The following is a 19,249-nucleotide window of genomic DNA, read 5'->3' on the forward strand; positions in this document are numbered from 1 at the left end:
TGGAAGCCCTATGGCACTAGGCTATATTGAAGGGGAGTGTACAGGTGTGGCAATTAATTAAGAAGTTTGGTTGTCTTGCCAATAGCACCTTGGTAACAGAACCAAAAGAGACATGGTCAGCTATATAATATAGCCTGCACATGATGCTCAACATGCAGAGACTAGCGCAACTGGAGGTTCACTGTAAACCCCAGGAAGGAAGTGATTTTATTGCAACATCAGATTCCAATACTTGAATTCAAGGACAGACACCTGTTGCCAACAATTATGAATGGAAAGCAAGTAACAGCTATGTCTAATGAAAACAGCGAACCACATACACATTTTGTATATTAACATAAACCATAATGACTTACTGTACAAGGCACAAAGCTCCAGTAATCAAATGAAAGGGGTTTGGATAAAGTCTGCAATCCATTTCTCAATCTATGGCCTTGGAAACTGGAAACCTTTGATTGAACTGCTGCCTTCCCTTTGATGGCCAAACCATCTCTTATAATATCTGCAGTTTCCAATGCATTCTTGCGCTAAGGGCTTGTTTGGAATCTCTTCCAGTGTGTTTCGCTGTCTTACTGTATCTCACCCTGTACTGAGCTGGTAAATTGAGAGATGTGACTGTTGGACGGCGGTATTACCTCCCAGGACAGGGCAGTAAATAAGAGTATTGTTCTAAATCTTGCCATCACAAACCCCAGCCTGCCAACGGAGCAAGGACTGAGGTCATATCATCAAGTCCTGCTCGGCCAATCAGATTACTCTATTCATGAACATTCCTATGCCTTCACTGGAAATGTGTGATCAAAAGACACAATGGCTCATTGAGAGTGGCTTAGGGATGTTGATAGGACCGCAATGCTTTTAATTATTCTCAGTCATTTGTTGTTGTTTTTTTTTTTTAATTACAAAGATGACTGATTAAAAAGAAGTTGATAGAAGCAGGTTGGTTGCAGTCACAGCATGTTCATAGATAGTCACAGAGGTTTCCTCCAGGGAACAGGTCCCGTGATCTTTGAACCATCCTGTATGTACAGTGTATAACAAAATACAATAATGGGTGAGCTCTTGAGAACATGCAAGAGCCACTGTGGTAAAACACTGCAGCAAAGTTTTGTTTTGACAGTCACAAGTAGGTTTGATGAAAAAACTTAAGCTTTCATCTAGTTTTGAATGTTCTAATAGAATGAGACAGATGGATATACTCCAGCATTTTCTAACAAATTTCTCTGCGAAATGAGATGAAGAACTGGTGCAACAAGATTATCTAGCATATAGGTACTGAAACTGCTGGGCAGGTGTCTGTGGATCCTTCTTGTGCCACAAACAGTAACCCTTTTTTTTTTCTTTCCAAAGCTAATTTAATGCATTCAGTTTTTTAGGCTACATTAACACTTAAGACTGGGCTGGAAGAGAAAGCTGTAGGTGTGCAGCACTCTGGATGCCTGTGTATCCACCTCTCTCTTGCAGGAGCTGCCTCCTGGCCTCACTCACCTGGAAGCGGTGGAAGTCTGCAGGTTTGAAGTCGTTGGGAGAGCAGCCGCACCAGTCCACAATGTGCTTGTACTGACACTTGCAACCCAGCTTGCGGTTCCAGTTTGTGATGCGCAGGTTATTGTCCACCATGCTCTCGCAGTGGGGACTGTTCTCCAGCACCGTGTGGAAGAAGGACTGGAGGGAGGAGGGAGACAGAGGGTGTGATCACTGTTAAGACTAAAGCCGAAAGTGAAATACCGTTCTGAAATTCCAAAACCTGCTGCAGATGCACTTGGTCTATAGAATTTGATCTGTGTATACAGAATGTATGTGTCAGGTTTTCACTGTGTATGGATAAAAATGTGCAGAAGATTTGACAATGCTGAAATTCCCTTTGAAGATAATGATGTATTATGTTTCACCACCAGGTGTCACCAATTCATTAGAACAACAGCTGGAAGGAGAGCTTATTTGAGGCACACTACTTTCTTTCATATCCATAATGGATAATGTTACATTGCCAGGCTATATAAGTGGCAGGAATTTACATGTAATTCCAAATATTCTTTCCAAATGCACTCCAATGAAGTAATCCTCAAATACATTTCCCAAATTAATTTACTAACTTGAATCCGTAGACCATTTTGACAATTTTATTTCAGCTGAAACGCATTCAATGATTGTTTATCCTTTCTACTGAAAATGTAAGAAATTGTATTACACCCTGACCAACGTTTAGTAGAACACTGCCGAGCTCCGATTTTTTAACTGCAGTTCCTCTTTTGAATGCACGGTTTGATCAATGAGCTGGCAGGTGACGGCGCTCGTACCTCGGCGGGGAGCAGCGTGTAGGAGTAGAAGCGCTTCATGTTGGTCACCAGGTCATCCTGGGAGTTGATGACGTAGTTCACAAACTTCCTGTTTAGTAGGAACCAGTCCGAGCCTCCGTCCACAGTGATGCCCTCCGGAATCTTGCGGTCCCCGAGTCGCCACATGTGGGTGTCACACTCGAAGAACAGCCTGTCCAGCCCCTGCTTTCGGATAAACCTGAGAAACAGAGGGAGACAGCACAATGAAAAAAGAAACAGTCCCAACATTTGACTACCTGGTTTGGGGGCTACATTCTCTAGCCATTTACGCTCAAGCTACTATAGGAATAAAACACCCTTTACATTTCTAAACAGGCAGTCATCAGAATTTTATCGTCTGGTTTCACAGACCCCGATTAGCACTTATCATGGACTACCTCATGTTAATTTAGGTAAAGTGACTTGTGTTAATCTGGGTGTGTGAAACAAGCCAGAAATCAAGATATTTGTTTTTATTCATAAAGGAATTTCTCTGAAGGCGATAGCATGATAAATAACCTGTTTCCAGTACGGAAGTTAGCCAAAACTTATTTTGTTGATCAAATTATAGTTTGAAGTCCCGCAAGTAAAAACAGACTGGTGCTAGCATGCCTTGTTTATCAAATTATTAAATCTGCACATTTGCTAACCTGGAAAATTAATTTACAGCAATTTTCTGAACACAACAGCACCAGGCATACATCAACCCAAACAAGGTCATCTTATTAAATCAAACGGATTCATGGCATAATTAAAAGCATACAAATCCTTGTATTAATTAATTTAGGAGTAAACAATATAATAAAGCGAAGTAAGCTAATGGACAAATAGCCCCCAGCCTCTTTCCCTGTGTGAGGAGGTGAGAGTGTAAGTGAGGACTGAGTGTGTCGCCCCACACCTAAGTTACCGGAAGGTTAATTAGTGTCGCAGCAGCAATTGGATTAAAGCTCAGAGACTCATTAAGCTAAATAAAGAATAATTATAAAACTGCTTGGTACAGAGTGGAGAAATGTGCCGTGAAAAGCAACGTCATTTAGTGTTTAAAGCAGAGGGGCTGGGAGGCAGTGTTCTCTAGTGGTTAAAGCAGAGGGACTGGGAGGCAGTGTTCTCTAGTGGTTAAAGCAGAGGGACTGAGAGGCAGACTAGTCTAGTGGTTAAAGCAGAGGGACTGGGAGGCAATGAGGTCTAGTGTTTAAAGCAGAGGGACTGGGAGGCAGTGTTATCTAGTGGTTAAAGCAGAGGGACTGGGAGGCAGTGAGGTCTAGTGGTTAAAGCAGAGGGACTGGGAGGCAGTGAGGTCTAGTGGTTAAAGCAGAGGGACTGGGAGGCAGTGTAGTCTAGTGGTTAAAGCAGAGGGACTGGGAGGCAGTGTAGTCTAGTGGTTAAAGCAGAGGGACTGGGAGGCAGTGTAGTCTAGTGGTTAAAGCAGAGGGACTGGGAGGCAGTGAGGTCTAGTGGTTAAAGCAGAGGGACTGGGAGGCAGTGAGGTCTAGTGGTTAAAGCAGAGGGACTGGGAGGCAGTGAGGTCTAGTGGTTAAAGCAGAGGGACTGGGAGGCAGTGAGGTCTAGTGTTTAAAGCAGAGGGACTGGGAGACAGTGAGGTCTAGTGGTTAAAGCAGAGGGACTGGGAGGCAGTGAGGTCTAGTGGTTAAAGCAGAGGGACTGGGAGGCAGTGTAGTCTAGTGGTTAAAGCAGAGGGACTGGGAGGCAGTGTTCTCTAGTGGTTAAAGCAGAGGGACTGGGAGGCAGTGTAGTCTAGTGTTTAAAGCAGAGGGACTGGGAGGCAGTGTTCTCTAGTGTTTAAAGCAGAGGGACTGGGAGACAGTGAGGTCTAGTGTTTAAAGCAGAGGGACTGGGAGGCAGTGTAGTCTAGTGTTTAAAGCAGAGGGACTGGGAGGCAGTGTTCTCTAGTGGTTAAAGCAGAGGGACTGGGAGGCAGTGTTCTTTAGTGTTTAAAGCAGAGGGACTGGGAGGCAATGAGGTCTAGTGGTTAAAGCAGAGGGACTGGGAGGCAGTGAGGTCTAGTGGTTAAAGCTGATGGAATGAGATGCAGTTTCTTACCTAGCGTTGTCTCTGCCATGTGACTTGAGGAAGTTCATGTCCCTGTACTTGGAAAGGAAGGCCACCAGCTGATCATTTGTCCTGCAATGGATGAGGAAGAGGAGGCACAAAAGAATAATGTGAGTCTGGTTTTGAAACAAACTGTACTCATGACACACGGGCGATTCAGTATTGAAGTCACCCAATGGATTATTAAACAGACTAGATTCACTCAGACCTGCAGTCTCCACATTGAATCGTGATTTGCTGCTACAAAGACTATACATTATATAAACTATTGATTTAATTTTAGATATTCATAGGGAGCTCCAGTTCTAATGTAAAAACAACAAGGAATTGAAGCAAGGGCTATTATTATTATTATATTCCTGTTAAAAAATGTAGCTTCAGTATTGGTCTCTTGTGTTTAGAGGTGGTATCCCTCCCAAGTACTGACCAAGCCAAGCTCTACTTAGATTTTGAAATCCGATCTGAACCTTGTAATCATGAAATTCTCATTATGAGCTAAATATGCTTGTGTTCTCAGAGGCAGGGAAGAGAAGTAATCACCACTATGAAACTTGTGACCTATACTTAAAAAGATTTATGTAGTAAAGATCTGCTGAGATGCAACGGTTCATTTTCAGCAGGAAGTGAAGACATCAGTCAAGATGCAACGGTTCATTTTCAGCAGGAAGTGAAGACATCAGTCAATATGGCCTCTGGGGGAGCAGGCCACATTCTCCAACAGAGCCAGCAACAGCAATCTTTACACGCCATTATAAACCATAAAGGCGCTCTCAGCCAGTTAGAATGGAACTTGACTGGGTCTTCATCTCCCTGCCTCGGGCCACATTTACCAGGTTTACTTAGCCACCTTCTGCTTGAGAGATGCGTAGTGATAACTAATCCTTCATAATACTGTTGGGGAATAAAGTGTCAGCTGAAAGCTCCCACTTTCAGCCATAGGCACCACTCCTCTCAATGACCTGAAACAGCCCATGCGTGCTGCAAGTCAACTTTAAGGACACTGGTTTACAGACTTTCTCAGTAATGTGTCATTAGAGAATGGACATGTGAAGCTAAACTGTAGCTTTGGAACATTAAATCAAATACATTGTACTTGAACAGGAATGTGCAAAGGAGAGTGAAGTAGACCCTGTGGTTCCAGTCTCCAGCTATTGCAATACATTTTGGACAGTAGTTTTTGTTTTACTCTTGACCTTGTTTCAAGTTTAAATCCCAATCGCTGACACTGTGCTATGAACAAAATAAAACCTGTCAGAGAGAAACATAAAAGTAAACTAGTAAAATAACAAATAGGAGATCAAATACAATCATGTGGACATGTCTGACTTGAAAATATTTAAACAAAATACCAAACAGGGGCCCTTGTATAGCAAAGTAAGGTAGCAGGAGTCGCATCTCTCGGCAGAAGGGGCTGAAGAGGAAATTGTCATTAATGCAGCCTCGTGTTCACCGGCAGTCTGGCTGTTCAGTACCGTCTGAAAAAGCAGCTACTTTTAAAAAGAGGTGGAGGAACAGCTAGACACAGAGCTGCCAAGACTCTCCTCTTCATTGACAGAGTGAGTGTGTAACCAATCCCCTGGCCTCTGGCTGCCTCCGACCCCCTGATGTGCTGGGCCGGCCTGCGCTTCTTTCAGAGCAATCCATGCAGAAGCGCAGATATTACCTGGGAATTAGAGGGGAAATAATGGATACTGCACGGAGACTGCAGCTGCACCCCTGTCTCTGGCAGAGAGATGGGAGAAACATCGCAGCGGGATTAATGAGCAAGCACATGCCAGGGGGACCACACAGACTCTACGAGAAAGGTCCGGTTTGTGTGTCTCTCTCTATCTCTCTCACTCACTCACTCGCTGGCAGTGTGGTCACTCACTGAGGCACAGCTTTTACACACACACACACACACACACACACACACACACACACACACACACACCTAATGTAAATGACATATTTGCATCGACTCATCCCACGCAAATGTACTATTCTAAACTCTGTATAGTAATGAATCATCACAACCAGAAAAGTCTGCTGAATAAGGTCTGCATTAAAAAGTATTTATTACTAGGAACTCGTTAAGTCCAAATTTCAAATGTGTTTATTTAACAAAGAAAGATATACATCTCATTTACAGGGGGGTCCTATCCTATCATACTTTTCTTTTTGTACTTGTGACTTCAGTATATACAGATACTTGCAATATGTCTCATTTTCACATTGGAGGGGTCAGTCCTTCCTCATTCCCTTTCTCTTTCAGCAGTGTAAAATGCCTGTTGTCAGCCATTTCTCCCAATATGCCACAGATGTACATTTTCTGGAATGAAGGGGACGATAGTTCTGTCTTAATGCTTTTAAGTTCCTTCCCTCTTTCTAAATGCTTTCCACTCACTCATCAATTTCTGTCTGAGCTAGACTCTGAGTTAGACTTAGGAGTGAGAACAGAAACTGTACTCTGCATTGGCTCCCACCCCCTCACACACATATACATAGACACCTACATACAAATATATATATATAAAACTACAGAGTTGATGGCAGATACTTTTTTTTTTTTACAGTTTGTGCAGAGTTTTATTTTTGTACATAAAATAGAACCAACCAATAGAAGATCTGCATTTTCTCCATGGCAGTCCAATCAAAAGTTAGTGAAGGAGGGACATAAATACGCTAAGCCGTAAACATTGAAACAATAGCTGAATATTGCTTATTATAGAACGTTATTGAGAATTATATTGAGAACATCGGAGGAATCGTAGTCGATTTGGTTACGAATCGATTTTCAAGAAGCTTCTCAGGAAAAAATGGAGATTGTTAAAAGGGAGGTATGCACCACAAATACCCAAACCAACACAGGAAGCGAAGGGATATACTCGCCTCTTCCAAAATGTAAATTATGAAAGGTATTTGTGGCTTGAACTGTCTTGTTCAGTACAGAAAAGGTGAAAAGGAACATCATGAAGTCAGCACAAAAACATGAGTGTTCCCAAAATCACTTGCAAGCCACTGTTACACTCAAAACTTTTGGACAAACCTGAATTGATGTTCAGTTGAATGTAGAGATACAATACATTACAATGAGCAAGCAAGAACTGGCTTTCAGAGGGTACAATGAAGGCACCGAATCCTCAAATAGAGGTAATTATGTGGCATTAGGTTAAGCAATCACTTGTCAATAGCCACAGTATTCTCGGGTACCTCTAACAAGACTTAGAACGACTTCATCTCTTCGGTGTCTCAGTTTTTTCTAGATGCAATGAAAAGGAGAAGTACAGGAAGCCAAGTATGTAGATGTAATGGGAAACGCAGCTCAGCTGTCTCGTGTTTTCAGGTATGTGACTGACAGTGGCCCGAATGAATGGTTGTTCTGTGAAAATGTGTTACAATTACTGAAAAAAAATAAAAATAATAATAATAGTAACAGAAATGCTTTTAAAAAGACCATATTCCCATTGGGCGTATTTATTTATTATTCTATTGATTTAGAAGTATTACTAGGTAGGACAGCCGCTATAAGATCATTACCTTTATAAAAAATATGGATGGATTAATCTACTGATTAATCAACTAATGCCCATAGATTAACCGCTCAAAATTATTATATAATATATAGATATTATATATATATTATATTAAATATATATATATAATATATAAAGTATTGGAACACTGAGCTGCACTGTTAGCCTTGCACATTATAATTCTGTGATAATCATATTTGACGTGAAGTTTGCACTGTCCTGATGATGTCCTTTAATTTTCAGTGTGCACAACTGACTGGTGCACAACAAGTGCCCACATGATGCCTACTCACAACCCCAGCACAACCCCTTCCTCTTCTATGAAGTCCTAATTCCAGACCCCATGTCTCCCCTCACCTGATGGGATAGTCGGCCGCACTCAGGTTGATGAAGAAGTCCCAGCTCCAGTCGCCCATGTCCAGCAGGTCCTTCATGCTCTGCAGGTACATGGTCAGCAGGCTGGCTCCTCCCCAGATGGTGGACATGCGCCAGGGAGTCACCCGCACGTTGGGGTATTGACTGGCCATCACCACTACCTGTCTGTGGAGATAGTTTGAGCGCTGCAGGGGAATGAGAAAGAGAGAGACGGGCTGATTAAGGCTACACAGGCCCCCACAGTTCATTATACTGCTTATTCCAGCTACAAGTATTTAAACCGTGGACTTAAAAGGTTAAGCAGACCTTATGGTGCCTCTACCAGTTTATCTGATGAGCTGCAGTGAGAAAGGAGGATCTCTGTGTTCCTCTCTGAATATGTTATGCCATGTACTTGTTAAACTAGTGGACAAGACAGTATTACACCAGTGTGCAATATACTGACTCAATGTGATACATACTGAGTTCAAGTGCAAGATATTGTATCATTGAGATTAGATTTTGAAAAAAAAAAAAAATGTATTCAGTTGAAGCAGTTCAGTAAGCCTAGCATCCCAGTGCTGGTGGCTGAGTCTGTACCTGGTCCACGTGGATGTAATAGTAGTGGTCAGCGTGGTAGATGGCCTTGAACAACCTTTGCAGCTGGCGGGAGGCCCGGCCGTGCACCACCAGGACAAAGGCAACCCGCACTGGGTTTGTGGGCACGGCCTCCACTGAGTCCTCGTCCCACTGCAGGTTCACATTCGCCTTACCTGGGGAATGAGAGAGTGAGGGGCTCAGACCTAAGGAGTCAGATATAGACAAGGTAGTGTCTTGAGGGGCGAAAGTAGACAAGTGCAGTCAGGAGTGGTAGTGAGAGAGTGTGAAGATGAGAGGAGGAATAAAGTGCACCTTTGACTATTGTACATTACATTTCAAAACACAGCAGGGGGACTTGCACATCAGAAAAGCAGAATAACTGAAAAATGATGAGCAGTGCATTATGTGTGTGCTCGTACAGGAATGGCATCATTCAGCATTTTCCCCATGAAGGACAAGCTGTACATTTGTTGCTTGTGCCAGATAATTAATGTAGTTTTTTTTAAGAATACCTTCCGAAAAGGCTGGTGGGATGTTTTCTTTACTGCATCCTAACTAAGGGGGAAGCCAAACAAATTAGCCACGCTGGGACTTCCTCCATGTGTTTAAATATAGAAGCCATAGGAAGCCATAGCCCTATCTGTCTGCATCTTAAATCTGAGGGAAGACAGTTTTAGAATGAAAAAAATCTGTAGCAATTACTGTGATAATAGAGTGCTATTTCCCACCTAAATGTCGTTATTTATAGACTAAAGTAAAGGGCAGTCTCTTACAATGACTTGCACACTCAAGAAAACGCTGTATTAGAAGCTGCCCCACTGTATTTGGTAAAACTATCAATTTCATGACCCAACCCAGCCCTGCACAGTCACAGTTACTGCTCCCAGGCTCTCCTTCTCATTAGAACCTGTTTGGTTCCTAGAAAGAGAGCTATTTCTGGAACGTCACTGAACGCTTGGATAACCAGCATTCATTTCTTGATCAGATTCCACAAATGTCATCAGACCTCCAAATCCTGTATCAAAGGGAGGTTACATCAAATGTCAATGACAATGCTAATGTTCCTATATGAAGTTCATTAACACACATGGACATTACTTATGCAGTATGAAAACCGTTTATCAGCACTATTCCCACAACAGATGCTACAGTAGTTTTGGACCATGATATTTATCCTATGACTATAACGTTTGGTTTCCTTGCACTGTAAGTCGTGGATATATTTGCTGTTGTAATGTAGCTCTCTGCCATAACTTAACATGGGGGAACTGGAGTCTCCTACTCAGGTATTCTATGCAACAATCTTTGCAAACACATCTTTGGTGCACAGTGGGAAAAAAAGGAATCCACGGTATCAATGCACAGCAGTAGAACAAGACGGCACTGAAATCCGCAGGATGAAAATAGGATGACAAGATACCCCCAACAAAGCCTGTCTCGTGAGCATTTCTGCTGAAATAAGGTCACATTTACCCACAAGACAAAAAGGAAGCTCTGTGAAACACAGATCTCTTGCCGGCTGTCTCTGCAGTCTCACTTTCTGAAAATCCTGAGAAATTGACTATAATTATAAGGAGACATCTTCAACAGCAAATATGTCCCAGAGAATGCAATTAAAACTGGCGAGGCTGACAGCTTTGTAAAGATTATCAATGGCGTGCATAAGATTAGTCGCTCGGGGGACAGGCAGAATTGTTTGTGAGTGTGTATGTATGTGCATGTCAATGACATTTATATTTTATATCGGGTGAGCACAAAGACACGCAGCCTTTACGAAAACACACACCAACATGCAGGAACACACACACACAGAAGAGCCTCTATTCTGTTAAATCTGTCTGTATTTACAGATTACTTTCTTCTAATTAATAGTTTATGCTCCTTTTAGTGTAATAGCCTAGATTAGCTCAGCTTCTTCCTGCTGCTGACCTAGCATCTGCAATATTGAATATATCATTGCGAGTTCTTTACAATTCCCTGCAGCTCAGAAAGAGGTTGTGGATTTGTTCAGGAACTTTGCCAATGGACCTTAGGATAGCTGTCAATGGAGCCCTCTGGTAGAAATCTGGGTGTTCTCTCCGACCCTGAGCACTCTTTACAAGCACATTGTGTCTGTCACTGAGGCTACAGGAACTACCTTTCCCTGCAGCCTCTCCAGGGTATGACCAGGCTTAGAGCAGAATCCAGTGAAGCACAGACTCATGTCTGTCTTTTCTCCTGAATTAATTACTGCAGTTTTTTGCCTGCAGGCATTCCTAAATCCTCTATTTCTAAATGTCAGCATGTATACATTAGCAGTGATACAATATCAAAGGGATAGCAGGGTGGACAGTTTGAGCATTTGCTTTTTAATGTAAAGGAAAACTGTTACTTGCATGTAAGCCTAATTGCAGATGTAGGAAATGGATACAAGAATTGGATTTGTTAAACAAAGGATTCATTGATCCAGTGAATTCTGCTCAATTCTGTTCTTCTTCTCGTCTTATTAAGGTTTGGACAGGAAGGGGTTGTCTGAGAGCTCTTTTCTACAATACTAGCACTATGCCCGGACAATCAGAGCAACAACGCTATGCTGGGACTCCACTACACAGCAGCACCGACACCAGTCTACTGCCTCCTGACTCATTGCTCTTTGCTAAGGGCACAACTGCGACTTGAAGTTAATGTGACTCCTCCACACACACCATAAAAAATGCATGAGCCTAGGCGTTAATCATTCAGCTCTGTATTAGACACCTTAAAATGGTGTGAATTTGCCGATATATATTAGTGGGTTAGTACAGCCTGTTAGAGGTGTTTCATTAATATATATATATATATATATATGGAAATGAATTGATGCACTTGAAAACCTAAATGGAAGCAAATTAACAAATTCAGAATGTAAACTACATTATACTAAGCATTAAAACTGTCAGTTCTCTGATCAGCAGCACAGCAGTACTTTAATCCCGAAAAGAAGTGTTTGAAAACCCATAAAAATCTTAAATCCACAAACACTCACCTTCTAAAGGACAGAAGCGGGTGACTTTCTCGGGCATGAGGAGCCTCTCTTTGTGCTGGCAGTAAATCTCTGCGATACGCTGGCGGCACTCCTTTGTCTTGGCTCTGGACAGGGCGGAGATGGCTTCCTTGCCGCTGATCTCGCACTTGGGCGGCTGGTCGTATTTAATTTGGGGCGAGGAGATGGCTCTTGTCGTTGCCTTCTTGCCATGATGATGCTGCAGCTGCTGGTGATGCGGGTGAGGGATGTGACTGGGGCTCGGCTGCAGCTTGGCTGTCCTGGGACCCGTCTGGACCCCGGGGTTAGTCTTGCTATGGTTCCGCCCCGGTGGGGTCACTGCCACTTTGGCCTCCCTGTATTGCATCACCTCGTTGGAGTTCTTACCCAGGATCAGGGCATTCTCTTTCCAGCGCTCCTCTGTCTGTGATTTCTCTTGCAGCCGCTCCTTGTGCTTGGTCAGTGCCTGCTTCTGTGGCTGGGAGCGTGCCACAAAGTTGCTGTTATCAGTGTTCTCAAAGTCCTTGGGCACCGAGTTCTCGTTGTTGCTGTCCACTCGCACTTTCTCCTTGGGCCGGTGAGAGTAATAGCCGTCCTGAAGAGAGAGAGAAAAAAATAATTTAATACTGCATCATTGAATGAATAAACTCAAATTAATGCACTTGTTTCTGTAGATATCAGTGCTTATTAAAAAGGGACAACAGCACTGACAGATACTGTTAGACACAGCAAAGACAGCTGCCATTACAGCTTCCAGCTTCCCCCCTCACAGTGCTGCAAGCACTACCTTTGGAGAATGCTAATAAACGAGATCCTTGCATAATGGTTATTGTGAAGTTATCAGTAATCCTGTAGCTACAATGACAGACATCCTGTTTAGTCCAAAACAAGCACTTAATTGGGTCAAAAGCCATTTGGTTTTACAGTCCACACTGGGTCTTCGCAGGCAGGTATTGTTTACAGTACTTTGTTAGTGCACTTTAAACATGCACCATAGATGTGTCAACAAGAGTGCCTAGAAATATGTTAAAACTTAGAAGGGACCCAGAAGGTTCTGCATATTGAAGAAGTTAATTACCAGTAGAAGCAGTCAGGTCTCACAGTTACACAGTAGTGAGCTGAAAGAGGAGCTTAAAGAAGCTGCTGCAGACTTAGTACACACTGAAAAGCTTCTTTCGAATAAAGTATTGTGCACAGAGGGGTGAACTATAGAAACGGGCTCTAATACAGAGAACAAAGAATTACATGGAGGTACGAAATCTAATATGATCGCAGGCCACGCCCACACAATCACCATTACCGTACATCAGACCCCCATGCTCCAATAACATTTTCAATGAGCTGAGCCTATGCCAAGCATGGACTGGCAATGGTTGGGCTGCAGGTTTAAATATTTAATATTTTGAACCACGATTAATAAGCGAAAGGGTCTCGAGAAACTTTTTTTTTTTTTTTTAACAGAAAATGTTTTTATTTTCTAACTTTGACCCCTAGCAGCTATTTAATCTCCTGTCTGTTCTGTGCGTGCAGAGACAGAAAAGGGGCTTTTAAGAGGAAATTAGTGAGTGGAATGAATAGCTTGGGAAACCACTGGGGATGGAGAGGCTGCCAGCGGAGGATGGATCGATCTGGTGTGGGGATTCATCTTGAAGCCTGTGCTGGGATCACAGCTCTGCTGCTCCATCATTTTTCTCCAAACTGTGCCTCTTGTTGGTGAGACTAGACAGCCTCATTGGGAGGGGGGTGTCCTCCAGTTTACTTTTTTATTTTCACATGCTCCTCCAACCCCCCTTCTTTCCCACCACCAAGGTTGAAGCTGGATATTTTTTACAGAGGTAGAGTCTCATTTTCAATACGGTCCTTCGGGGCAAGCTATGATCAATTGCTCAGCTTTTGAAACATTTTTACAAAAAGGAAAAAAAGTAAATACATTTAAAAAGGTTTAAAAAAAGGACAGAAATTGTACTGAAAATCCAATAGGTTAAAAAAAATCTGGTTGAGTCATTGACTGCTGTGTAATAAATATTTAAAACCAAAAGAGGAAGGATCGGGAGGTAGCAGCGCAGCATACAAATCAGGCAACCAAAGCCTAGAGATTCTGGTTTAAATCCTAGTTCAAACCCAGTCCCTTGTCAGTGAGCAGGGTCTGTGCTCTGAGAAGAAAGACCCATTCACTACCTCCTGTCCCCTCAAGGGGGGGCCAGTTTACTTTGGCCTGTTTCCCAGGATCCTGTCTAACTCACTTGTTTAGTGTACTTGAAGCCGATTTGAAGATTATTTCAGGTCAAAGGGACCACTAATAAAGTTCAAGTGGTTTTTTTTTTTTTTTTTTTTTGGGGGGGGGAAACATTTAGCCTTAATATTATTTTCCCTGAAGAAGAAACGTATTGTAGTTCTCTTGAACAATCAGCTGGATTCAAGAACTACATTCCCCAACCAACCCTACAGTTTCTGAACAAGGATGGTGGTTTCACGAAAATTTCCTGACAGACACTGTAAGCCGAGCTGGCGTCTAAAACTAGGATCACTATGTAGCTATAGTGATGTTGTGCATAATAATGAGAACCAATTAAACACCCTCTCAGCTTTTCTGCACCTTTATATTGAGCACTAAGACAGTCAGGGTTCAAGTGCTTTACTAGTGCTATTATCTGTGATCCATAATTCCAAAGGTACTGCAGCAATCCCAAGGGTTTTGTAAAAAGAAATTATACACAGTAAAAAGCCTGGCGAGTTTCTTTCACTCATGGCACATTAAAAGCTGCTTGGCACAGCCTGTAGAGAAGCACAGCCAAAGCAAACAGATGCACACGAGGAACAGATGGGAAAGCTGTTTGGATCTCCCATATGCCTCTTCTCACTTGCTTTCTATGAAAAAATATTTTATATATATATATATATATATATATATTATATATATATATATATATATATATTATATATATATATATACACACACACACACACACACACACACACACACACACACACACACACACACACAGAGTGGCTCTTTTTATGCCACTGATCAACACAAAAAAAGGCCATAATATCAAAGTGAAAAATATAGATGTTTACAGTTTTCAAGTTTAATGTTATGTTTTTGCCGTTATAATTAACTAATAGTCAATATTTGGTAGAGGCACCTTTGGCAGCAATTATAGCCATGAGTCTATCTGGATAAGTCTCTACCAGCTTTGCACATCTGGACACTGCAATTTTTGTGCATTCTTCTTTGCAAAATTGCTCAAGCTCCGTCAAGTTGGATGGGGACCTTTGGTGAACAGCAATTTTCAACTCTTTCCACATATTCTCAATTGGTTTAAGTCCGGGCTTAGACATTGACCTTTTTGTTTTTATACCACTCCAGTGTGGCTTTGGTTGTATGTTTGGGGTCATTGTCCTGCTGGAAGATGAATCTTCTCCCAAGTCCCAGGTCTCTTGCAGACTTCAGCAGATTTTCCTCCAGGATTTCTCTGTACTTTGCTGCATCCATTTTGCCCTCTATCTTCACAAGCTTTCCAGGCCCTGACGCAGAGAAGCATCCCCATAGCATGATGCTGCCATCACCATGCTTCACGGTAGGGATGGTGTTCTCAGGATGATATGAGGTGTTAGGCTTGCGCCAAACATAGCGCTTAGCGTTGAGGCCAAAAAGCTCTATTTTGGACTCATTAGACCATAGAATCTTCTTCTACTTGGTCCAGAGTCTCCCACATGCCTTCTGGCAAACTCTGGCTGAGATGTGATGTGAGTTTTTTTCAGCAATGGTTTTCTTTTTGCCACTCTCCCATAAAGGCCTGTTTTGTGACGCACCTGGGCTATTGCTGCTGTATGCACAGTGTCTCCCAGTTCAGAGTTACAAGACTGTAACTCCTTTAGAGTTGCCATAGGCCTCTTGGTGGCCTCCCTCACTAGTGCATTTCATTCACAATATTTTGAAGTAATTTGCGGTACCGAATTTAAAGGTTTTTGTTATTTCCCCGCTCCGTTGTCCTTTAGCAGCTGAAGGACATGTGGGATATTTACTTTGCATTGTTATAAACCCTCACAGAATGGCACATGATGACAATGCTGTGAGTTTACCAGCACGCTTCCCTCTGTAGTCATTCCTCTGGGTGCGTCAGAAGCATTCCCTAGTGAAGGACCATTCAATCTGATTAGAGTGCCGTAGAGATCTCGATGCTTCCAGGTAGAGACACACACAGGAACATCCAACACAGCAGTGACCAGAAAAATAAATACAACTCCAGACCATTGGTGGAGTGGGTTTCTCCTGTCTAACACAACTACTGTAGTTGTTTGTCACTGCATGGATGTGTCAGTATAGTTTTGTACTGACGTGTGTTTTTTCCATAAAAACTAAATTATACAAGTAAATGTCCTTACAGTGTGATGTTTTCCCTACTGTTTTGTTTCTTTTTCTGGGAATGAGCATGTGTCTAGATGGTATGGTAAAAGCAGCAGTAACTGGGCATTGGGTGGGGTTGGTGTTTCTGGTTATGATGCTCTGTGTGTTCATGGGTGTGTGTTTGTAACGTTTTAATATGTGTGTCGGGGGGAGTGGGGCCACAGCACAATGTATGCTAAGAAAAGTTCGTGCACCACTGGCCTGAGACAGACAAACCACAAGAGCTGCACAAACACAAGCAAAAATACTCAAATTAAGACTCCTCACCACCACATTACTCCCCTCCCTCACCACCTGCCTTCCTGTCTTTAATCTAACTATTGTGCAAACATACACAAAATATATTTCCAGCTTTCCAGAGGCTGTTTACTGTGCTAATGTAGTCCTCTATAAACATGGGCTGTACAGCAGCTACCCCATTCACTATCAATTTGCTCTCTGTGTCATTGTTTGGTTATCCATACCAATACCGAATGTTTTACACCTCAAATTCTATTCTCAGCTCCTTTCTACTAGTAGATCATCATGACATCAAAAGACATATCAAACACCATGTTTAAACTGAGGGCAAAGTTTAAAGGATTATAATGCATGCGATAAATGTATCATTCTTCACACTGTAGCAAAACAATACTGAACCATCAAAGGAACCATTCTGAAGACAGTTGACTCAATCTTCCTCCGTTTTCAGACTTACAGTGCATTGTCACCAAATGGATAATAAGTTTTGCCAAACTACTACTTATTCCTTCAATTGCAACCCCAAGGCCACACTCCCTTCCAGTCTTCTCAGCTCTAACCACTCTCGGGCAACACAGACAGACAGCATCTCCTCTGCTCTATCCGCTAGGCTACACTGCCTCCCAGTCTATGCGTGAGCAGCCTCAACCATTAGACTATGCTTTCCAGTCCCTATTTTTTAACATCTAGGCCACACTGCCTCCCTGCCTCTCAGCTCTATTCATGAGGAAAGGAGGCAGTAGTGGGCATTAATATAGTATGCAAGTCACACTCAGGCTTCAGTATGTGGAGTTTGTCTGAGAAAAACAAGGTTTTTCTGGCGGTGGTGAATGGGCAGCCTCGTTAGGTATGCGAGTCAGACTCTCTCGGCTTGGCTTCTCGCTGCTCCAGTGAAAGGGAGCTGTCAGCGAGACCCTGCCCCCCCTGCTCTCCCAGCTCAAGAATGACACTCCCAACCAGGGAAACACAAGACTTCTCTGGGAGGAGAACTTTAAGATGAAATTATCTGGACAGGAAGGGCAGTCAGATTTTAGACTCTTGATTTCATATTATATAAAAAATATATAAAATGCAGCAGTTTAAAAATACTAACATTACATGCATTTGTGTACCCTCTAAATCTCAGCAATGTCATATTTAGTTTTTCTCTTTCATTCCTGTTCATAATATAAGACATTTTGTTTAGAAAGCTCACAAAGACACAGCTGCTATACAAGTTATATCTTCCACACAATGTACTAACTAAGATCAAGAAACAACAGTACACCTAGGAACTGAAAACGTTAAACCTTTTTTTTTTTTATATAACCTTGCGGTAGGATTTAATTACTTTGTGTAAACACTGTTTAACCTAAGTATAAAAAGTACAACACAAACCGTAACCTGTTATTTTCATCCAGCGTTGATTCCCACAATGCTAAAGTTAATCTTATTATCCCAAATTTGCAATATATTTACAGCAAGTGAAGTAGAGTGGTAGTTACGCTAACAGGCTTATTGCTACCACAGCCATAGCCTATAATGTGAATGTGTGGATTTATTACTGACTTTGATTCACTAAATAGCATCAGGATGTATACACGTTGCAAAGTAAAACATCTATCTTTAAAAAGAAGGATGACTTTACTCTAATAAACACTACCCTTATAGAAGTTTCCCATAGTAAAAGCAAAGAAATGTGGAAAAAAGCACAGTGAAAGCATGGTAAAGCACGGGCAAGAATTGTAGAGTATGGTAAAGCACATTAAAAAAACAGGATAAACTGTGGTAAATACTTAGTATAATCGTGGGAAAAGCATGGTCAAAGTGCAAAAATACTGTGGTAAACATTTATAAGGGTACATAAATAACATTTACTAGGAGATAGCATAAAAAGGTACTACAAGAATATAGTTGGATTTGAGACATAAAATAATGAATACAACAAAGTTAAGCTAACACATATTAAAAACCTCTCCGGATGTGTAACACACACACACACACACAATTGCATGTGTATACAGTACTTTGTGCAGGAAACAGACTTCCTGTAACTTTGTTACAAATATACTGCACTGTATAATAGCATATTTTGAGATACACTTAATAGTAATACAGAGATTAAACATTCAAACAAACAGAACAGCTTATATTTCATCTGTATAAAAGCTTAACATGGTATTTACCACACTTTATCCTGGTTTGCCATGTTTATTAATATGCTTTACCATACCTCGCCATTCTTTACAATGCTTACCTATGCTTCAGCACACCTTCACTGTGCTTTATTACACTTTGCTATGCTTTTACTGTGAGAAACTTTTATAAGGGATAACATTTGCCAAAAACGGTTTGTCAACTTTTACCTCAAGAATGTATGATTGAATGCTAATATTAACATAGCATGTGTTAACTGGAAAAAACACATGCTCAGTAAACAGTCACGTGAAAATGGTTTCATTAGGGAAGTTGAAATAAGAACACTTGATTGTGTAATGTACCTTTTTTAAATTCCAAGTATTTATACAAAATGTGCTTGTTTATTTTTAATAACCAATATATCCAATCATTACGGTACAGTGGTTCAGCCATTCAAGAGCCATTAAATATTCAGGCACTGTTCAATGTATACTACAGATAGAGAATGTTGAAGTTCATTTAAAATAAAGTAATTTAAGAAAAATTTCACAAGTGTTTGATACAGTACGGTATTTGTCAGTGCATTGATAAACCCATTACAAAAAAGTTTGTCTTTGTAACG

The 19,249-nt window shown here is 41.7% G+C and overlaps 1 protein-coding gene across 2 annotated transcripts in view; it reads right to left on the minus strand.

The window, feature by feature from the left end:
• The window catches only part of LOC121330891 (xylosyltransferase 1-like), a 56,183-nt gene that overhangs the window by 11,465 nt on the left and 25,469 nt on the right, over positions 1–19,249 (minus strand). For both annotated transcript variants that reach the window (XM_041277811.1, XM_041277810.1), the window contains exons 2-7: positions 11,862–12,453; positions 8,858–9,030; positions 8,261–8,463; positions 4,380–4,460; positions 2,301–2,517; positions 1,489–1,665 (exon numbers count right to left, since the gene is read on the minus strand). In XM_041277811.1, the coding sequence (XP_041133745.1) occupies positions 1,489–1,665; positions 2,301–2,517; positions 4,380–4,460; positions 8,261–8,463; positions 8,858–9,030; positions 11,862–12,453 (1,443 nt within the window). The remainder of the gene's footprint in view (positions 1–1,488; positions 1,666–2,300; positions 2,518–4,379; positions 4,461–8,260; positions 8,464–8,857; positions 9,031–11,861; positions 12,454–19,249) is intronic.

This window comes from Polyodon spathula, chromosome 18, assembly GCF_017654505.1.
Source record: "Polyodon spathula isolate WHYD16114869_AA chromosome 18, ASM1765450v1, whole genome shotgun sequence".
Lineage (NCBI taxonomy): Eukaryota > Metazoa > Chordata > Actinopteri > Acipenseriformes > Polyodontidae > Polyodon > Polyodon spathula.